The 20,033-nt window shown below is 42.8% G+C and overlaps 2 protein-coding genes across 3 annotated transcripts in view; one reads left to right on the forward strand and one right to left on the reverse strand.

Moving 5' to 3' along the window:
- Positions 1–20,033, reverse strand: part of LOC116588953 (SLA class II histocompatibility antigen, DQ haplotype D alpha chain-like) — a 125,707-nt gene that overhangs the window by 82,446 nt on the left and 23,228 nt on the right. The window lies entirely within an intron of this gene.
- LOC116588951 (HLA class II histocompatibility antigen, DQ beta 1 chain) lies at positions 515–6,332 on the forward strand. The gene is made up of 6 exons (XM_032340722.1): positions 515–718; positions 2,196–2,465; positions 3,990–4,271; positions 4,734–4,844; positions 5,330–5,353; positions 5,981–6,332. The coding sequence occupies exons 1-6, from the start codon at positions 622–624 to the stop codon at positions 5,992–5,994; spliced, it is 798 nt and encodes a 265-aa protein (XP_032196613.1). The 5' UTR covers positions 515–621; the 3' UTR covers positions 5,995–6,332.

The raw sequence follows: 20,033 nt of genomic DNA on the forward strand, positions 1-20,033 counted from the left end.
CACAACTTAAGGCTCTTCAGAGTGTCTAAGGTAATAGAAGTAGCCATCTCTGAGACAATAATTTTGTATTCCCTGAAATATGATTTCCTACTAAAAATCCCAGGCATACAAACTAAAAATCCTTAATGTCACAAAGATGTCTTCTCTTGAGTCATTTTTCATTCAGTTCTTTAATCTCTGAGGCATTCAATCTCTAGACTTACTGTAACTAGGAGAAAATCTTCACCTCAAAAGTTCATCTAGTGTAATTTGATGAAGACATACTGCCAGGCTGAGAACCTTCATAAATAATTGGACTAAGAACTCTCATAAAAACTGTCTGCCCAGAGACAGGTGAGGAATTTCAGTTCCAGTGGTGATTGGTTCACTTTCTAGGGACTCTGAACCTAGGACTGAGAACCATCCCCCAAACTGAGAACCTTCATAAAAAATCTCTGCCCAGAGACAGATGAGGTACTTTTGCTCTAGTGCTGATTGGTTCTCTCCCTAGGGACTCTCCAATCCTACTGTGTATGTAAGTCCTCACAGGTTTTATTCTCTGAAGTGAGTACTCAGAACCACCAGGTGGGAGCTGTGTTGACTACTATTTCTTTTCCCTTGTTCCCAGTGCTGCCTGGGAAGATGGGTCTGTGGATCCCCAGAGGCCTCTGGACAGCAGCTGTGATGATGACCTTGGTGGTGCTGAGCATCCCAGTGGCTGAGGGCAGAGACTCTCCACGTAAGTGCAGGGCATCTGCTCCCCAGAGCCACCCCTCTGGGGAGGAGGTTCTGAAGGACCTTTGGGCTAGAGTGTGGAAGGTTCTATGATCTCAGAATATAGTCTTTCTATAGGTTTTCTCTCTTTGGGGTAGACAGCTGTGTTACATTCTCATTGCCACCTCTAAGGATGAGGTCAATCCCTATCCCCGGGACTCAAACCATCCTGGGGATGTTATAATGGGGAGGAGGAAACAAAATATGCACCTGCTACTACTGACATTCATACAAAGTGACATTCAGGTTATTTTTGAAAATAAGGATATTTTGAAAGTAAAAAAAATAAAGCCACAGCAGGATTTTTCATTTCAGGGTCCCCCAAGACCTTATAGAGGCCACACACTATGAGATTCTGAGTTGGAGAAATATGGGACAGTGATGACCTCTGTACTCTTTGTATTTGACTAAAAGGACTCTACATTCCTGATTCTGAGTAGGGTGTGAATGGATGCAGACTCCTGGTATTTGAGTGAAGCTGACGGGGTGACCATAGACAGGAGTTTTAACTTCAAGTATCACTAGTTTATGGTTAGAGAGTAACTTGTGTGGGATTCAGGACTTGAATAGAAGGGGACTGAATTTAGGAGAAAGGAGAATGTAAAGAAGAGGAAATAGCATATACTGAGAAACAATTTCAGCCACAAGATTAGTATCTTCATACGAATTCTCTTTGGATCTTCCTAACAATGCAACTTCCGGCTTACAAATTTTATGTATAATATAGCTACTCTGTTTAGTAATCTACTCAAATTGGTAAGTGGCAGGGTTTAACTGGAACTCTATTTTATCTCATTCAAAAGACCGTATTCTTTCTATTAATAAAATGTTTCTTTCTAGGACGTGGAAGGTATGTGTCCCTTCTAGCCCGGGAGGAGTGAGCAATCCTCATAGTGCAGTTGGGTGGGTGTGACAGAAACTCAGAGTAAACCCAGGCATTAGAAGGAAGGCCCTTTGCAGGGGACCAAGAGAACATGCTTTTCAGGAGGAGGTGAAGCTAAATTTTCATCTTTCTGCTCATTCCCTTGAACTCTTGTGTTTAGGCAGACATTTGTTTGTCTCTGAGGTTCCCTGGAGTTCTATGTAAATTGGGACTTCCTGTGAGAATGTCCTATCTGAGCACAGGGACGGATGTAAAATTAGCGGGACTGCCCTGTTTTCCTCAGTTCTCAGGCTCAGGCAGGGCTCAGAGGTCCCAGCGCTTGTCCCTAAAGAGGGGCTTTCTTCGCTCCCCTCTCTGTATGAAGGCCGTTCTGGAAGCCCTGGGGAGGGCAGGCAGGCCTGGGAAGGAGGATGCTCAGGGCAGGGGTGACAGGCATCCAAGGCGGGAGGCCTTCGGATTTATCAGGCTGCCTGCCAGTGCCCCACAAGACCCGCTGGGCGGTGGCTGTCGGTTGGGCGGAGCGGTGGGGATCCGACTGACCCGCGGTGCTTCCCCGCAGAGGATTTCGTGTACCAGTTTAAGGGCGAGTGCTACTTCACCAACGGGACGGAGCGGGTACGGCTCGTGACCAGATACATCTATAACCGGGAGGAGTACGCGCGCTTCGACAGCGACGTGGGGGAGTACCGGCCGGTGACGGAGCTGGGGCGGCCGGAAGCTGAGTACTGGAACAGTCAGAAGGACATCGTGGAGCGGGCGCAGGCCGAGGTGGACACCGTGTGCAGACACAACTACGAGATTGACGAGAGAATTATCCTGCATCAGCGAGGTGAGGGCCAGGCCATTCGCCCTCCGTGGCCGTCTCCCTTCGGCCAAGCAGTCACTCGGTGGGGAGGGGCAGACCGAACCGTGTTGCAGCGGCCTCTAGCGCTGGGAGGCTGGGCCCTGCCCACCTGCCCATGGGAGAATGGGGAGGCCGGGGCAGAGAGGTGGGGGCGGTCCCGTGGTGGAGGGGCAAGGACGCGGTGCAGAGCGAGGGGATGGACCTCACAGCCCTGCACTGTTAGGTGGGCAGATCCATCCAGAGGGGCAGCTTCCTCTGCGGTTTCCACCATTTCTGTGCTTCCCCGCCCGCCACCATAAGTGTGTTTTCTTCCTCCCTCCACACCTTTCCCTGAGCAGAGCCCAGTGAGCCCCCATCCCTGCCCCAGTGCAGCTTAGTGAGCTCGACCCGGTCCGGGGAGGACGCCTGGTACACGTGGTAAATATGTTAGAGTCGTCACATGACAAATTCTGACTTCTTGGTTTCAAATTATTATTCATCTTAATGCTGTTTTCTTAAATGGCTGTGACTAGTCCTGGTCTTCTCTGGGGGGTAGGAACTGCTTATCCTTCTCTGCCTAGTACCTGACCCCGTGACTGCCAGGTAGTGTGAGAATTGGGCAAACCTTCCTGGGATTGATGAATGAATGCACTTGGCCACCCATCCACTTAAGCTAAAGAGAATATAGAAGGGAAAATAAGCCTTAAAACTGACTCTATTAATTAGACTTTATTATTTTGCTTCATGTTTTAAAGTAACCCTTGTGACTTCAATCTTAATAACTTAGGGTTTGTGAATGCGAAGTCTAAGAAAAAGGTGTTTACTAAAAATATAAACAGTATTGAATGGTGTTGTAAGGCAGAATTTTAATTTCTTAGAAAATCTCAACCAATGTCAAAATAGAGCTGAAGTTTTGGAGTCAATAAACTGATGCTATTAAATTACTGAATAAAAATTGTTTCAAGTTTCTTTTGGCCTGAACCCTACTCATCCTCCTTCCCGGAACTCCTGCTCAGATCATCACCATCCACTTAAGGGGTAGACATTTTGCAAGTTAATTGTAGATATTTAATAAACACCTATGTCTAGAAAAATACCTTACCACACACCATCTATATAACACAATTTAATTTCACAACAAACTACCCTGGGAGTTAGAGATTAACAACCACTTTATAAATCAAAAAGTGTGGAGGGAGAGAAGTCCTGCTTTATTATTTTTATTTTTAAAAATTTTATGAATATCCTGTGTAATGCAGCAATTTGTAATTTCAAAATGCCTCATTTTATCAATTAGTATCAAGAGAATAACTTTTATAGGATGATTACTATGATTTATTCAGACTTCGAAAAGAAAACTGACTCATATGTTTATTCAAACTAATAAAGTGGCCAAGCTCAGATCTTAATCCAAGACTCAGAATCCAGGGATCTTTCCACCCTGGTACCAAGACAGGACTCTTCTCCATGGGGAGACTTGCCATGCAGTCTCACATCTCACTGTCTTTTCTTGTCTGTTACTCCCCTCAGTGGAACCTACAGTGACCATCTCCCCATCCAGGACGGAGGTTCTGAACCACCACAACATGCTGGTCTGCTCAGTGACAGATTTCTACCCAGGCCAGATCAAAGTTCGATGGTTTCGGAATGACCAGGAGGAGACAGCTGGTGTGGTGTCCACTCCACTTATTAGGAATGGGGACTGGACCTTCCAGATCCTTGTCATGCTGGAAGTGACTCCCCAGCGAGGAGATGTCTACACCTGCCATGTGGAGCACCCCAGCCTCCAGAGCCCCATCACAGTGGAGTGGCGTAAGGGACAATCTGTTTCCTTTTACCATGGGCCCCACAAGGCAGAGAGCAGAGCTTCCTCCAGCCCATCCCATTCCATTCCTCATCCTTGATGTCACTCTGATGCCCATGGTCAGGGGCATCAGAAGAATCTCGATCTCATTGTCTTTCTAGATACTAGAGAGATCATTCTCCACACCCTGACCCTACAGCCCAGTCCTTTACTCTGACGGATTTATACTCTGGCTGGTGACAGGGATCTTGAAATCTGAGGTTAGGGTTGTGTCTGGAGGAGCAGGATCCAGCTTTCCCCTACTCTCACATACCCACTGGGTGTGAGGGTCTGTTAGTGGGTCCTTTCCTCCCCTAAGGGTGGCCAGAAGGGAGCACTGGGCTTGCCTGGCACCTCAGGACTTCAGGCTTCCCAAAGGGACATTGTGGGGTATGGGGACACTCAACCTGAGACTCAGGCTCTGCTCCCAGGGGCACAGTCGGAATCTGCCCAGAGCAAGATGCTGAGTGGCATCGGAGGCTTTGTGCTGGGGCTGATCTTCTTCGGTCTGGGCCTTATCATCCGTCACAGGAGCCAGAAAGGTAAGGTGCTCTGGGAAATGGGGGAGAAGGGCTGTGCCTGAGGCCCTCTGCTCAGGGGGGCCTGTGCCTCTAGATGTAGCTCTTTCCTTCTGACCCTGAAAGGAAGAGGCTGGGCTGGTGGTGGGAGGAGATGGAACAACCTAGAGGGAGGCTTTGGACTCTGACGTTACTGGTTGAAAGGAGTCCCATCATGGAGGTCCCAGGTGGAGTATATTCTAGGGCTTCCTGACAGTTCATCATTGTCTCTCTGGCTCCTTTCTGAACGCTTCCTCCTTTATGAGGGTCAGAGCATCTGCTTCCCTTCCTACTGGGGACAGTTTCATTCATTTTGGGGGATTTAACTTAGGGCAGTTAAGGTCTTGTGGTTAATGGGTAGGGACAAAGTAAAATTCCACTTAAATTGCTTATCTTACCTCCCTTTGGGGTGAGTGAGAGACTGACTGTTTGTGTAATGAGACCTTTTTCTGTATCGTTTCTTTTTGTAGGACCTCGTGGGTCTCCGCCAGCAGGTACTAGTTCTGCTCTGATTCGGTGGGGGTGTGGGCACCGGTGAAAGAGGGCAGAGCATGAGGTGAGAGCGCTCAGTTCATGGCCTTGTCCCTGGGACAGAGATCAAGAGTTAGGGAGAAGTTTGCCCAGTTTCTGTAGGTGGACCCAGAGTTGTTCCAGAACCAGGCCACAACATTGGTGGCATCTTTCTGTGAAACGTGGAACCAGAGCCACGTCTTGGGTGTTAGACACCAGGATGATGACCATGTTGTTTTTCATGTTGGCGGCTACTGCCTGTGAGAGTTTATAAATGAAAGGCCACCACTTACTAGTGGTGGAAAGAAGGTGAGTTATCATTACATTTAGTAAAAGCTTAATATTCCCTGAAAGGCTAACAGCTGCTCCACTGCCTCCCACACCTGTGTGCAGCCAGAGTGCCCTGTTCTCTTGAGTTGATTGCACCTTTCCAGAGATACTGGGAGAGGTGATGACACTCTTGAGTTGATTGCACCTTTCCTGAGATACTGGGAGAGGTGATGACAGTATGCCCTGGACCCCAGCTTTCTCTGATGCTTCAGTAGCCCTGAGAGGAGGGGAGAGGGAATGTCCTTCAGGGTCCCTTGTGCTGATCACCCTCTTTTCTACAGGGCTCCTGCGCTGATGCCCGAGGATACATGGGATTCTGCCTTCTCTAATGTCTGCCTGTCCTTGCCCAGAATTCCCAGCTACAGACCTTCTTTTCCCCACATGGATCAGAGGCCTACAGTGCCTCTGTCACCAGGTCACCTCCTGTGACCCCTGCCCTGAGGATCTGACCGAGGTGCTGCTTCCTTCAGGGGCTTCAGAGCCTCTGCCTATGAGCTCCCTGCCAGCAGCATCTACTCCCGCCCCAAGGGTTTTTCTGTTTTCATTCTTCCTTCTCAGGTGGTGCGAGAGGAGCACATCGAAGCTGAATGTAGAGATTTTACAGTGATTAAACATGATTATGAGTTCTCTGTACCCTGAGTCTTCTTAACTGGGTGGAGGCAGGAAACCAGTGCAGTGCCCAGTTTCTGTAGGTGGAGCATAACTGCTCTTTGAAGGGAAACTAGGGGCACTGTGGGTGCCAAGTGAAGAGCAGGCAGAGGAGAGAGATCAATTCGATAGTCACATTCTTCATGAGTATTTGATATTGTTCCGTGCAATGGCCTAAGGGTGTGCCGGCCTCTTTTTAGGTGTGGTGAGCATCATGTATGTAAGGTGACGTGGGATTATGTTGGCACAGATATAGTGGCGCCTAGTGTTTCAGAGAACCCCAAGGGTGTTTCCAGTATATCTTGGCAAGTCACATTGATCAAGGTCCATTTTTATTTTGAGAAAATATAACTAACAATAAAAGTACTGTTTCTGATTTCACATGATTGAAACTCAACTCAAGTTTACTTTGTTCAGGTTATACAGACATCTGGGGTCCAGCTGATTATAGAAGTGACTAGATCCAGTGGCACCTGAGTAGCTAAGTTGGTTAAGGGTGGGGATCTTGGTTTCATCTCAGGCCCTGATCTCAATGTCTTGAGATCCAGCCCTGTGTCAGGCCCTGTGTTCAGTGGGGAGTCTGCTGGAGATTCTCTCTTCCTCTCTCTCCCTGGTCTCTCTCTCAAATCAACAAATCTTTTTTTTTTTTTTTTTTTTAAAGTAACTTCTATGTGTTTTTCCTGTCCTTAATATATCTTTCAGTGTGTGTCTCTGCACCTTATTTATTTATTTGTTTCTTTATTTATTGCTGTAGTACAGTTGACATACAATGTTCTATTAGTATCTGGTGTTCAAAACAGTGATTTGACAATTTCATACATTTCTCAATTGTTACCACAATAGTTGTATAGTCACCATTTGTCACCATATTACATTCTTATAATATTATTGACAATATTGACTTTTTCTCTTCCTGAATCTTTTACAACGGGAAGATGTACTTATTAATCCTCTTTACTTTTTTTGTCTATCCCTCTATCCATCTCCCCTGTGGTGACCACCAGTTTGTTCTCTGTATTTATGAGTCTGTTTGTTTTGCTTTTTAGATTCCATATATAAGTGAAATCAAGTGGTATTTTTCTGTCTTTGTCTATCACTTAACATAATACTCTCTAGATCCATCCATATTGATGCAGATGGCAAGACCTAATACTCTTGGGACCCCTGGGTGGCTCAGTTGGTTACGCAGCTGCCTTCGGCTCGGGTCATGATCCCAGTGTCCTGGGATCAAGTCCCACATTGGGCTCCTTGCTCAGCGGGGAGCCTGCTTCTCCCTCTGCCTCTGCCTGCCACTTTGTCTGCCTGTGCTCACTCTCTGACAAATAAATAAATAAAATCTTTAAAAAAAAAAAAAGACCTAATACTCTTGTGGTAGAATAATATTGCATTGTGTACACACACACGCCCCCCACATCTTCTTTATCCATTCATCTATTGATGGATACTTGGGCTGCTTCCACATCTTGACTATTGTGAATAACGCTGCAGTCAACATAGGGATGTCTCGGCATCTTTTTTTTTTTTTTTTTTTTTTTTTTAAGATTTTATTATTTATTTGACAGAGAGAGAGAAATCACAAGTAGGCAGAGAGGCAAGCAGAGAGAGAGAGGGGAGGAAGCAGGTTCCCTGCAGAGCAGAGAGCCCGATGTGGGGCTCGATACCAGGACCCTGGGATCATGACCTGAGCCGAAGGCAGAGGCTTTAACTCACTGAGCCACCCAGGTGCCCCCTGTCTCTGCATCTTTTTATGTCTGCATCTTTTTATGCCTTTCTGTCCCTGTTGTGTCTCTCACTCTTTCATTGCATCTCTGCCTCTGTCTTTCTATTTCTATCTGTACTTTTGCCATTATTCATCTGAATCTCTTTATTTCTGCTTATTTTGTATCTTTCTCTGCATGTATCTTTTTGTATCTTTGTCTGCATGTATCCCTTCAAATTAGTATTTTTGTATTCTTTTGTAAATACTTAGCAGGAAAATTGATGGATCTCAGGGTAGTGCTATTTTTAACTTTTTGAGGAAACTCCATACTGTTTTCCAGAGTGGCTGCACTAGTTTGCATTCCCACCAACAGTACAAGAGGATTCCCTTTTCTCTTCATCCTTGCCAATACCTATTATTTCTTATGTTGTTAATTTCAGCCATTCTGACTGGTATGAGGTCGTATCTCATTGTAGATTTGATTTGTATTTTCCTGATGATGAATGATGCTGAGCATATTTTCATGGGTCTGTTGGCCAGCTGTGTGTCTTCTTTGGAAAAATGTCTACTCCTGACTTTTGCTCAGTTCTTAACTGGATTATTTGTGTTTTGGGTGTTGAGTTTGATTATTTTTTTCTAGGCTTTGAATACTAACTCTTTAGCAGATATATCATGTGCAAATATCTTCTCCCATTCCATAGGTTGCTTTTTAGCTTTGAAGAATGTTTCCTGTGTTGTGAAGAAGCTTTTTGTTTTGATGGAATCCCAATAGTTTATTTTTGCTTTCCTTTCTTTGTTTCAGGGCACATATCTAGTAGAAATTGCTGCAGCTGATGTCAAAGAGGTTACTGTCTGTGTTCTCCTCTAGGATTTTCATGGTTTCCTGTCTCACATTTAGATCTTTTGTCCATTTTCAATTTATTTTTGTGTATGGTGTAAGAAAGTGGTCCCGTGTCATTCTTTTGCATGTTGTTGTCTAGTTTTCCCAACACCATTTGCTCAAGTAATTGTCTTTTTTTCACTGGATATTCTTTCTTGCTTTGTCTGAGAATAATTGACAGTAGAGTGGTGGGTTCATTTCTGGGTTTTCTACTCTGTTCCACTGATCTTGTGTCTGTTTTTGTACCAGTATCATACTGTCTTTATCATTACAGCTTTGTAATGTATCTTGAAGACCAGAATCATGATGCCTCCAGCTTTGCTTTTCGTTTTCAAGGTTGCCTTGGCTATTTAGGGTCTTTTGTGATTCCATACAGATTATTGGATTGCTTGTTTTAACCCTTTAAAAAATTCTGTTGATATTTTGATAGGGATTAAATTAAAATGTATAAATTGCTTTGGGTAGTATAGACATTTTAACAATATTTCTTCCAAATCATAAGCATGGACTGTTTTTCCATTTCTTTGCGTGTAATCTTCTATTTATTTTATAGCTTTCAGAGTACAGATCTTTTACCTCTTGGGTTTGGTTTATTCCTAGGTATCTTATTACTTTTTGTGTCTTTATAAATAGGAGTGATTCCTTGATTTCTCTTTCTGCTGCTTCATAATTGGAGTATAGAAATGTACCAGACTTCTGCATGCTGATTTTGTATCCCTCAGCTTTACTAAATTTGTGTATCAGTTTTAGCAATATTTTTTGTTGGAGTCTTTTGTGTTTTCTCCATAGAATAGCATGTCATTGGCAAATACTGAGAGTCTGAATTCTCCCTAGCTGATTTAGATGCCCTTATTTCTTTTTGTTGTTTGATGGCTGAGGCTAGGACTTCCAGTACTAGGCAGAACAACAGTGGTGAGAATAGACATCTTTATCTCTCCACCACAGAGGGAAAGCTTTCAGTTTTTCCCCACTGAGGATGATATTAAGTATTAAGTTTTTTGTTAATGGCCTTTATTATGTTGAGGCATGTTCCCTCTAACTGTACTTTGGTGAGGGTTTTTATTATATATGGATGTAGTACTTTGTTAAATGCTTTTTCTGCATCTATTGAAAGGATCATACAGTTCTTATATTCTTTTTCATTAATGTGGTGTATCACGTTGAATGATTTGTGAATATCGAACCGGTGATTCTTTTAATGCACTGCTGAATTTGATTTGCCAGTATTTTGTTGAGAATTTTTTGCATCCATGTTCATCAGGTGCCTATAGTTCTCATTTTTAATGGAGTCTTTTTCTTGTTTTGGAATCAGGTTACTATTGGCCTCATAAAATAAATTTGCAGTCTTCCTTCCATTTCTATTTTTTTGAAAAGTGTGAGAAATTCCCCTGTGAAGCCATCTGGCCTGGACTTTTGTTTTTTGGGAGATTTTTGATTACTGATTCAATTTCTTTCTTTTTTTTTTTTTTTTTTACTGATTCAATTTCTTTGCTGGTTATTAGTCTGTTAAATGTTTTTATTTCTTCCTGTTTCAGCTTTTGTAGTTTATATGTTTCTAGGAATTTATCCATTTCTTCCAGATTGTCCAATTTGTTGGCATGTAGTTTTTCAGAATATTCTCTGTAATTTACTTCTGTGCTCTTTGTTATGATCTCTTCTTTTCTTTCATTTGTGATTTTATTTATTTGGGCCTCCTTTCTTTTTGGTAAGCCTGGCTAGTGTTTTGTAAATTGTATTAATTTTTTTCAAAGAATCAGCTCCTGATTTCACTGATTTCTGCTACTTCTCCTCCCTCTAACCCCTCCTCCTCCTCCTTCTTCTTCTTTGTTTCTATATCATTTCTTTTTGCTCTAACCTTTATTATGTCCTTTCTTTTTCATTTTTGCTGGCTTTAGGTTTTGTTTTTCTTTTTTTTTTCTTTTTCCTCTTTAGGTGTAAGTTCCTTTTGGTGTATGGTTAGGTTGCTTATTTGAGATTTTTCTTACTTTTTAAAGTAAGCCTGTATTGCTATATATGTTCCTCTGAGGTCCACTTTTGCTCCATCCGAAAGATTTAGACTATTGTGTTTTCATTTTTACTTATTTCCGTGTATTTTTCAAAATTTTCCTCTTTGATTTCCTGACTGACTTATGCATTGTTTAGCAGCATGTTGTTTAACTTCCATAGATTTGTGGTCTTTCCAAATTTTTTCTTGGGGTTACCTTCAAGTTTCATAGCATTGTGGTCAGAAAATATGCCTGGTTATGATCTCAATCTTTTTGTATTTGTTGAAGCCTGAGTTGTGACCTAGTATGTGACTATTTTGGAGAAGATCCCATGTGCCCTTGAAAAAAATGTATTCTGCTGCTTTAGGATGGAATGTTCTGAATTTATCTGTTAAGTTCATCTGGTCTGGTGTGTCATTAAAAGCCATTACTTCCTTGTTTGTTTTCTATTTAGATGATCTGTCCATTGATATAAGTGGGGTGTTAAAGTCCATTACTATTATTGTATTATTATCAATGAATTCCTTTATGTTATTAATTAATTGTTTTATATATTTGGGCACTCCCATATTGGCTGTATAAATATTTACAATTGTTAGATCTTCTTGTTCATTGTCCCCTTTATTATGATATAGTGCCCCTCTTCATCTCTTGTTACAGTCTTTGGTTTAAAGCTTGTCCAATATAAGTATTACTACTTTGGCTTTCTTTTGACAAAAATTTGCATGATAAATATTTCTCCATCCCTTCACTTTCAAGCTGCAGTTATGTTTAAGTCTAAAATGAGTCTTGTGTAGGCAGCATATAGATGGGTGGTGTTTTTTTAATTCTCACACCTTATGTCTTTTAATTGGAGATTTTGTCCATTTACATTCAGAGTTATTATTGATAGAGATGTATTTGGTGCCATTTTATTCCTGTTTTGTTGTTTCTGCAGATTTTCTCTGTTCCTTTTCTATTTCACTTTTGTTCTTTCCTTTTCACTCAAAAATCTCCCTTTAATATTTCTTGGAGGTCTGGTTTGCTGCTTATGAACTCCTGTAGTATTTGTTGCCTGGGAAACTCTTTATTACTCCTATTCTGAATGATAACCTTGTTGGATAGAGTATTCTTGGCTTCAGATTTTTCCCAGTCAGCATGTTGAATATATCATGCTATGCCTTCTGGCTTGCTAAATTTCTGTTGAGAAATTTGTGTCTAGCCTATGGGTCTCTTCTTATAAGTTAAGGACTCCTTTTGTCTTGCTGCTTTTAGGATTTTTTCTTTATTGGTTTATTTTGCAAATTTAGTTATAATATTGATGTTAACCTACTTTTGTTGATTTTGTTGAGAGTTCTCTGTACCTCCTAGACCTGGATGTCCATTTTCTTCCCCATATTAGGGAAGTTTTCAGCTATTATTTCCTCCAATAAATTTTCTGCCCTCTTTTTTCTCTGTTCTTCTTCCTGTGATACAGATGTTACTACTTTTTATGAAGTCACTGAGCTCCATAAGTCTGTGGTTGTGTTTTGTAATTCTTTTTGTCTTTTGTTCAGCTTCATTATTTTCCATTATTTTGTGTTCTATATCTCTTTATTCCTCTGTTTCTTCCAGCCTTGTGTTCATTGCATCCGTCCTGTTTCCAATCTCTGTTATTGCAGTTTTCATTTCTGACTGATTCCTTTTTAACTCTTTTATTTCTGTGATAAGGACTTCTCTGAAGTCTTCCACTCTTTTCTCAAGCCCAGCAAGTATCCTTATGTCTGTTGCTTTAAATTCTGCATTAGTCATGTTACTTATATGTGTTTCACTTGGATCTTTGGCCGAGACCTTATTGTGTTCTTTCATTTGGAATGAATTCCTTTGTCTTGGTATTTTCTCTATGTCTCTGCCTTTTTCTCTGTGTTAGGAAAGCCTGTTAAATTTCCTGCTCCTGGGGTGCCTGGGTGGCTCAGTGGGTTGAAGCCTCTGCCTTCGGTTCGGGTTGTGCTCCCAGGGTCCTGGGATCGAGCCCCATATCGGGCTCTCTGCTCAGCGGGGAGCCTGCTTCCTCCTCTCTCTGACTGCCTCTCTGCTTACTTGCAATCTCTGTCTGTCAAATGAATAAATAAAATCTTAAAAAAAAATTTCCTGCTCCTGAGGTAATTGGTTTATGAAAAAGAGCTCATATTGTGTCCAGAGCCTGGCAAGGAATTTCAGGGGCTGTGTCTGTTGTGTGTTGTGCTGATGTGCTGTTGTGTTTTGGTTGCTCCATTTTTTCAGGGCAGTTGTCTGCAGAGGCTCTCCTTGTCTGCAGTGAGCAATCTTTGGTCCTTACCTAGAAAGTGGCAAGTTTTAAGTAGGCATGCTCTGGTATTCTTGCTAAATGAGACTTGATACTATTTCCACTAGAACAGAAGCCTTGCAGAATCTCTGGTTGGGAGGCATGGTGTGGAATGGGGTTTCTTCTGGTCTTCTGGGGAAGGGGCCTGCCATGTGGGACAGAGGCATACTTGCCCAAGATGGGTAGTCATCCTAGAGCACAGAGGTGTGGGACTTGGTGCAAGCAGGTTAGGCAGCCAATTCAGGTCTAAGGCTACTTTCTGTGTTTGTGCTGAGATGTGGGGGAGGGATAAGGCACTGGCCAGCTCCTTTGTCCTGAAGAGCCATCTCCCTGAACTCTGCCTCTCAGGGACCAGCTCTAGGAAGAGGGAATCACCTCTCCCCAACACTCTATGTATCCCAAGCATTCTTCAGATTACCCCCTGGCCATTAAAACTCCAGTCTTTTAGTCCCACTGGTAGCAAGAACTCATGAATATCAGCTCCCTTCATTTTCCCAGCCAGTGGCTCTGGGGAAGTGTTCTTCTTGCATGTATAATCTCCTTCATCTGTGTAATCCTGTCTTTCTTGCCTTTATCTCTGACCATGGCTTCCTCCTCTATGCAGAACCCTTCATCTGTTTCTCCTCAAACCACTGCTTTACACTTCTTACCTTCCTTGTGGCTTCTTCTTTCCTTTTATTTGCAAATTTTTTTCTGTCAGTCTTCAGGTTGATTTCTGTGGTATTTAGAATAATTTGATAGTTATCTAGTTAGGGATAGTTCAAGAGATGAAATGAGCCTAGGGTCCTCCTACTACACTGCCATCCTAGCTCTTCTGTCCTTTCATTTTGGATAAATTTGTCTCCTCATCTTGTCTGCCTCTCTGTGTCTTTCTCTGTGTTAAGAAAGTCAGCTATGTTTTCTGCTCATGAAATTTGTGACTTTATGGAGAAGAGGTCCTGGAGTGGCCTGCAGTGCAGTGTCCCCTGTTCACCAGAAGCTGCCACTTCAAGTAATAGCCTCTATGTGTTGCTTATGCCCTCTTGTTATGTCTGAGATACTTTTCCTTCAGTGCAGTCATTTCATTGCCTACTTTGAGCTGGGCTTGCTCTCTGTGGCATTAGTGGAGTCCAGGCAGCCCAGCTCTGAGGGTGTGTCTGCTAGGAAAGTTGAAAGCAGGGTGGCAGTGTTAGCAAATTTTGTGGTGGGACACTAGTCTCATGTCAGACCCACTGAGGCACTGCAGTGACTGGGGGCTGCATGCTGGGGTGGCCATTGGACTGAGGCTGGGAGAGGTCCTTGGTGATGGCTGGGTCAGCACATGAGGATGGTTGGGGCTGTGTGGCTGGTTACACTGTGTGGTGGTAGCTATGCACAGCACTCAGTGGGGGCTGGGTGCTGCGCAGTGCCTGGAGCTGTGGGGTGGTGGGTCGCAGGTTGCAGTGGTAGCTGTGCACTCTGCAGCTTGACAGGGTGCCAGCATGACTTTAGCAAACTTTGTACTGAGCCCAGGGCTGGGGGTGGGTGAGTCCTTGGGAGAACTCATGAGCCTGGCACACTGCTAGCAGATTAGGTAGCAAATGTGTGTGCTGTGCCACCTCCTGCAGCTGGCTCTGTGTTTATCCTGGCAGGCAGGGTAGGAAAATGGTGCCTGCCATCTCTTTTCCAGAGAAATCCCCCAACATGCTCTGAAATCAGTATGAACAGATCTCCTGTTTGTCCCCATCCTGTGTAAACTTTTTGTGTTTCTGCTTCCTGCCTTTTTAAATGCAGTGACCCAGCTATCACTCAGTCCCCCACCTCACCCAGTGTTGAGTCAGCTGACTTTTAAAGCTCCAGGCTCCAATTCTCACTCATTTTTAAAAACTCACAGAATTTAGCACCTCTGGTTTTTGAAGACAGATTTTATGGGGATTAATTTCCCTGGGAAGCTTCCCGGTGTGAGGGCCAGTTTCTCAGCCCTCTCCATGTGTGCAGCTCCCTCCCTCCTGCAGACAGCTTCCTTCCACCATTCTGACCTATAAGGTTAACTTTCAAATACAGCTTCTTCTCATTTTAGTTGTGGAGTTTGTTTCTGCCAGTCCTTGGATCACTCTTTGGTTTACTGACTTGGATGTGGCTGATTTCTCGTCATACACATGGCACAGGGAGAGCTCAGGGTCCTCCTACTCTTCCTCTTCCCCAAGTCTATATTTTCATTAAGGATCTCACTGAGGTCCTCCACTCTTTTCTCAAGTCCACTGAGTATCTTTATGACCATTACTTTAAATCCTCAATTGGGCATATTAATTTTCTTTTTTTGGTTTAATTCTTTTCCTGTGATTTTGTTCTGCTTTTTCATTTGGCACCACATTCCTCTGTCTCCTCATGTTGTCTAAGTCTCTGGGTCTCTTTCTATGTGTTATAAAGTCAGCTACATCTCCTACTCTTGAAATTAGTGGCTTTGTGAAAGAGAGGTCCTGTGGTGCCCTGCAGTGCACTGGTCCCGCTCATCAGCATCTGGTGCTTCAGGGTTGTCTCCTATGTATGTTGCATGCACCCTACTATTCTGGCTGACCCACATTTGCCTTCAGTTCAGTTGTCTGCAGTGGTTCTCTGTGTCTGCTGTAGGCAGAATTTGGTCCCTGTGTTACTTATGGGGCAGTCTGGGCCTGCATTGGCCCTATGCTGTGGGCTCACAGAGGGGAAAGAAGCAGACCTTTACTGTAGGTTCTCCGGACTAAGATCATCCGGCTTGAACTGAATCAGACCAGTTGTTTGCCAGAGATAGGGTAGCACTGAATTGCTACCTTTCTCTGTGTTGTCTCCTGAGCTTTTGTTGTTGGTTGGAGCCTGCAGTCAGACCAGATGTCTACACTCAGACCAGATATCTGCCCCCAGTCCACTGCTGGGGCTGTAACTAGACACATGTGTGTGGTTATCTTCCCTCTTTCCTGGGCAGAAGTTACTTTGCTGTGATGCTGGCTCCTGTCAGGGCTGCTTGCCTCTTGCCAGGAGTGTGGCATTGCTTCAGATGGCTTCTGGCCAGAAGTTTTGTAGGAAGCAGATCCATAAGAGAAGGCAGGAATGGGTGTGAGGTGTTATCAAGGTTTGCATAGGTCCAATGTGGGAGTGATCCCAGAGATGAGGTCTGGTTGAAGTAAGTGTGTCAATAAGACAGTGTGTGGGTGGGGAGCACTGTTAGTAAATTAAGTAGCAGATGTTGGTTCTATGCTGGTTCCTGTAGGTGTCTGTGCATCTAGGGTGGGTAGCAAGGGATGAAAGTGACACCCATTAGCTTTTTTGTTCTCCCAAAGATCCCTGCCACTCCAGCATGTGCTCTGAGTTTAGTAAATAAAACTGTCTCCTGTATACTCCAGGCAGTTTTGAAACTGCTGCCTATGTGTTGCATCTCCCTGGGGCTGTATTTTGTGTTGTCTTTTTAAAGGCTGGGACTCAGTTTCCTATTGCCCTCTCGTTCCCCAGGGGTCAGGTCTGCTGATTTTTAAAGTTCCAAGTGTTAAGCCCTGCTGATGCTAAGAACCTGCAAAATTATATCACTCTGGTTGTCAAAGACAAATATTATAGGGATTCATCTTCCCTGTATGGGTTCCTTGTTCCTGGAGAACCTATAGTGAAAGTCTGCTTCTTTCCCTGCTATGAGCCCACAGCATCCTCCCTCCTGAGGACAGTCCTGTGGGTCCATTTTGTTCCCAACAGCATCTCTGCCCTTCCTTGCTTCTTGAATGTTACCTCTTCTCTCTATTTAGCTGTGGAGAGTCTGTTCTGCCAGCCTTCACGTGATTTTCTAGGTAATTTACAATGATGTGGATGTTTCCTAGTTGTATCCATTGGATGAGGTGAGCCTAAGATCATCCGACTCTGCCCTCTTCCCTGGATGTTCTCCTCTGCCCACTTTTAAAACAGTTTGTTTTCTTTGTTCTTGATTTGTATGAGTACCTTTATATCAACCCCTTGTCAGATTTAGAAATTTTTTTTTTTTACATTCCTTAGGTTGCCTTTGCATTTGACTGATTATTAGGTTGTGTAGATATTTTTTAAATTTGATGTAGTCCCACTTGTGTATTTTTGCTTTTGCTGCTTGTGCTTTTGGTTTTATATCAAAAAATTGTTGCAAATAACTTTTTTTTTCAAAATGAAAAACGGTTATTTCTTTTTTATTGAGATGTAACTGACATGTAACTTTATATTATTCTCAGGTATACCACATGATATGGTATTTGTATGTCTTGTGAAATGATCACTACAATGAGTCTGGTTAACATCCATCACCATACAAAATTAATTGACGTATAAATGACATACGATATTATATGAGTTTCAGTTATACAACATAGTTATTTAACATTTATAAGCATTTTGAAATGGTCAGTTAATAATAAGTCGAGTTACCATTTGTCACCATACAAAGTTAATACAGTATTATTGTCTATTCCCAGTGCTATACATTAAATCCCATGATTTATTTATTTTATAACTGGAAATTTATTAATCTTGATATTTTCACCCATTTTGCCCACCAACCAACCCCCCACTCTCCTCTGGCAACCATCATCTCTTCTCTGTATCTAGGAGTCTAGTTTTCTTTTCTTTTCTTACTTTTTTTTTTTTTTTGATTCCACGTGTTAGTGAAAGTATTTGTCTTTCTCTATTTGCTTTATTTTATTTAACATAATACCTTTAAGGTCTATTCATGTTGTCACAAATGGCAAGATTTCATTCTTTCTTATGACTGAGTAGTATTCCGTTTTGTGGTGTGTCTATGTCTGTGTGTATAACATTTGCTTTATCCCTTCATCATCAGTGACATTTAAATTGTTTCCATGTCTTGGCTATGGTAAATAAAGTCTGAATGAATATGAAGGTGCAATTATCTCAGTTTCTTGAGGAAACTCCGTATTGTTTTCCATAAGGTTGAACCAATTTACACTCCCATCAACAGTGTATAAGGGTTCCCTTTTTTCCATATCCCTTCCAACACTTGTTATTTCTTATTTTCCAGATGATAGCAATTCTAACAAGTGTGAGGTGACATCTCATTAAGGTTTTTATCTGCATTTCTCTAGTGATTAATAATGTTGAGTACCTTTTCATGTACTTTTTGGCCATTTTAATACCTTTCTTGGAAAAATAAATGTCTTTTCAGCTTTTTTGGTCCAAGGTGATGGAGGGGTAGGAGACCTTAGTTTCACCTGGTCCCAGGAATTCAGCTAGGTAGCTATCAAATCATTCTGATCTCCTGCATACTCAACTGGGGATCTAAGAAAATAGCTGCAACTCCACAAATACAAAAGCAACCATTTTCTGCAAAACAGGAGGTGCAGAGAAGTGAAACCACAGTGGTGTATGGTAAGTTAGATCTGAGTAGGGGGAGGGAGCCTCTGGCACCTGGCTACCATAAGGTGATATAGCAGCAAATCACAAAATCAGAACTTTTAGAAGTCTGCTCCAGTGAGGGATATCCCTGCCTAAAACACACTCAGGTGGTGAAATGGGGTGGAATCCCAGGTGGAACAGTGTGGTCTCAGGATCCCTGGTGACACAGGAAGATCAGGAGTGCATGAGTGCAACAGAGTTCCTAGGCATCATCAGAGCAGGGAAACCAGCTCTAATCAGCAAGCCCAGGAGTGGGCTCTCAGATGGGAGTTGCCATAAAACATGAAACCCAGCATAGTTGGGTGACTGTTCCCCAAGCAGAGGCCCAACAAACTTTGAACTGGGGAACACCCCACTCTTCCTTTCCAGGAAGTTGCAGTGTGGGTTTGTGCTGTAGGAGTCTGGAGGGTTTGGAGACTCAAAATGGGGTCGTGTTCCTGAGATAGAAACACTCGGCCACAGGCTAAGTGAGCAGAGAGTGTGGAAGGAGACCAGGGAGACAGGAGTGATTGACTGCTAGTCTCTGAGAGTGCCCTGAGGAGTAGGGCTCCGGAGCTCTTGGCTCTGGAACTGGAGACAGAAAGGCTTCTATTTTCATTCTCATCCTTTAAATCTGGGCAGAAAGCCTTCAGGGAACAAAAGTCACATAGAGCAATCTAGAGCAATCCAGAGATGATTACCCAGTCTAGCCCCTGGCAAAGGCAGTGCAATTCTGCCCAGGGCAAAGACAACTGATCTTCATCACAAGAGGCCCCCACTCAAAGAAAAAGATTAACAAGAACATTCAGTCAAGACCAGGTTTACCAATCATAGAGAATTGTAAAACTCCAGTCCTAGAGGAAAATAGTATACAGAATTTATGTTTTTATGCCAGATTCTTTAGTCTTCCCATTTAATTTTTTTTCTTTCCTTATTCAACCAATTTCTTATTTTATCAACTTTAAATTTTTTAAAAATTTTTTATTGACATATAATGTATTATTAGCTCCAGGAGTGCAGGTCTGTGAATTGCCAGCTTTATACACTTCACAGCACTCACCATAGCACATACCTTCCCCAATGTCTATAACCCCACCACCCTCTCCCTAGCCTCCCCACTCAGCAACCTTCAGTTTGTTTTGTGAGATTAAGAGTCACTTATGGTTTGTCTCCCTCCCGATCCCATCTTGTTTCATTTATTCTTTTCCTACCCCCCAAACCCCCCATGTCGCCTCTCAACTTTCTCATATCAGGGAGAGCATATAATAATTATCTTTATCTGATTGACTTATTTTGCTAAGCATAATACCCTCTAGTTCCAACCACGTTGTTGCAAATGGTGAGATTTCATTTCTTTTGATGGCTGCATAGTATTCCATTGTATATATATACCACTTCTTCTTTATCCATTCATCTGTTGATGGACATCTAGGTTCTTTCCATAGTTTGGCTATTGTGGACATTGCTGCTATAAACATTTGGGTGC

Source organism: Mustela erminea, chromosome 4 (assembly GCF_009829155.1).
Source record: "Mustela erminea isolate mMusErm1 chromosome 4, mMusErm1.Pri, whole genome shotgun sequence".
Classification (NCBI taxonomy): Eukaryota; Metazoa; Chordata; class Mammalia; order Carnivora; family Mustelidae; genus Mustela; species Mustela erminea.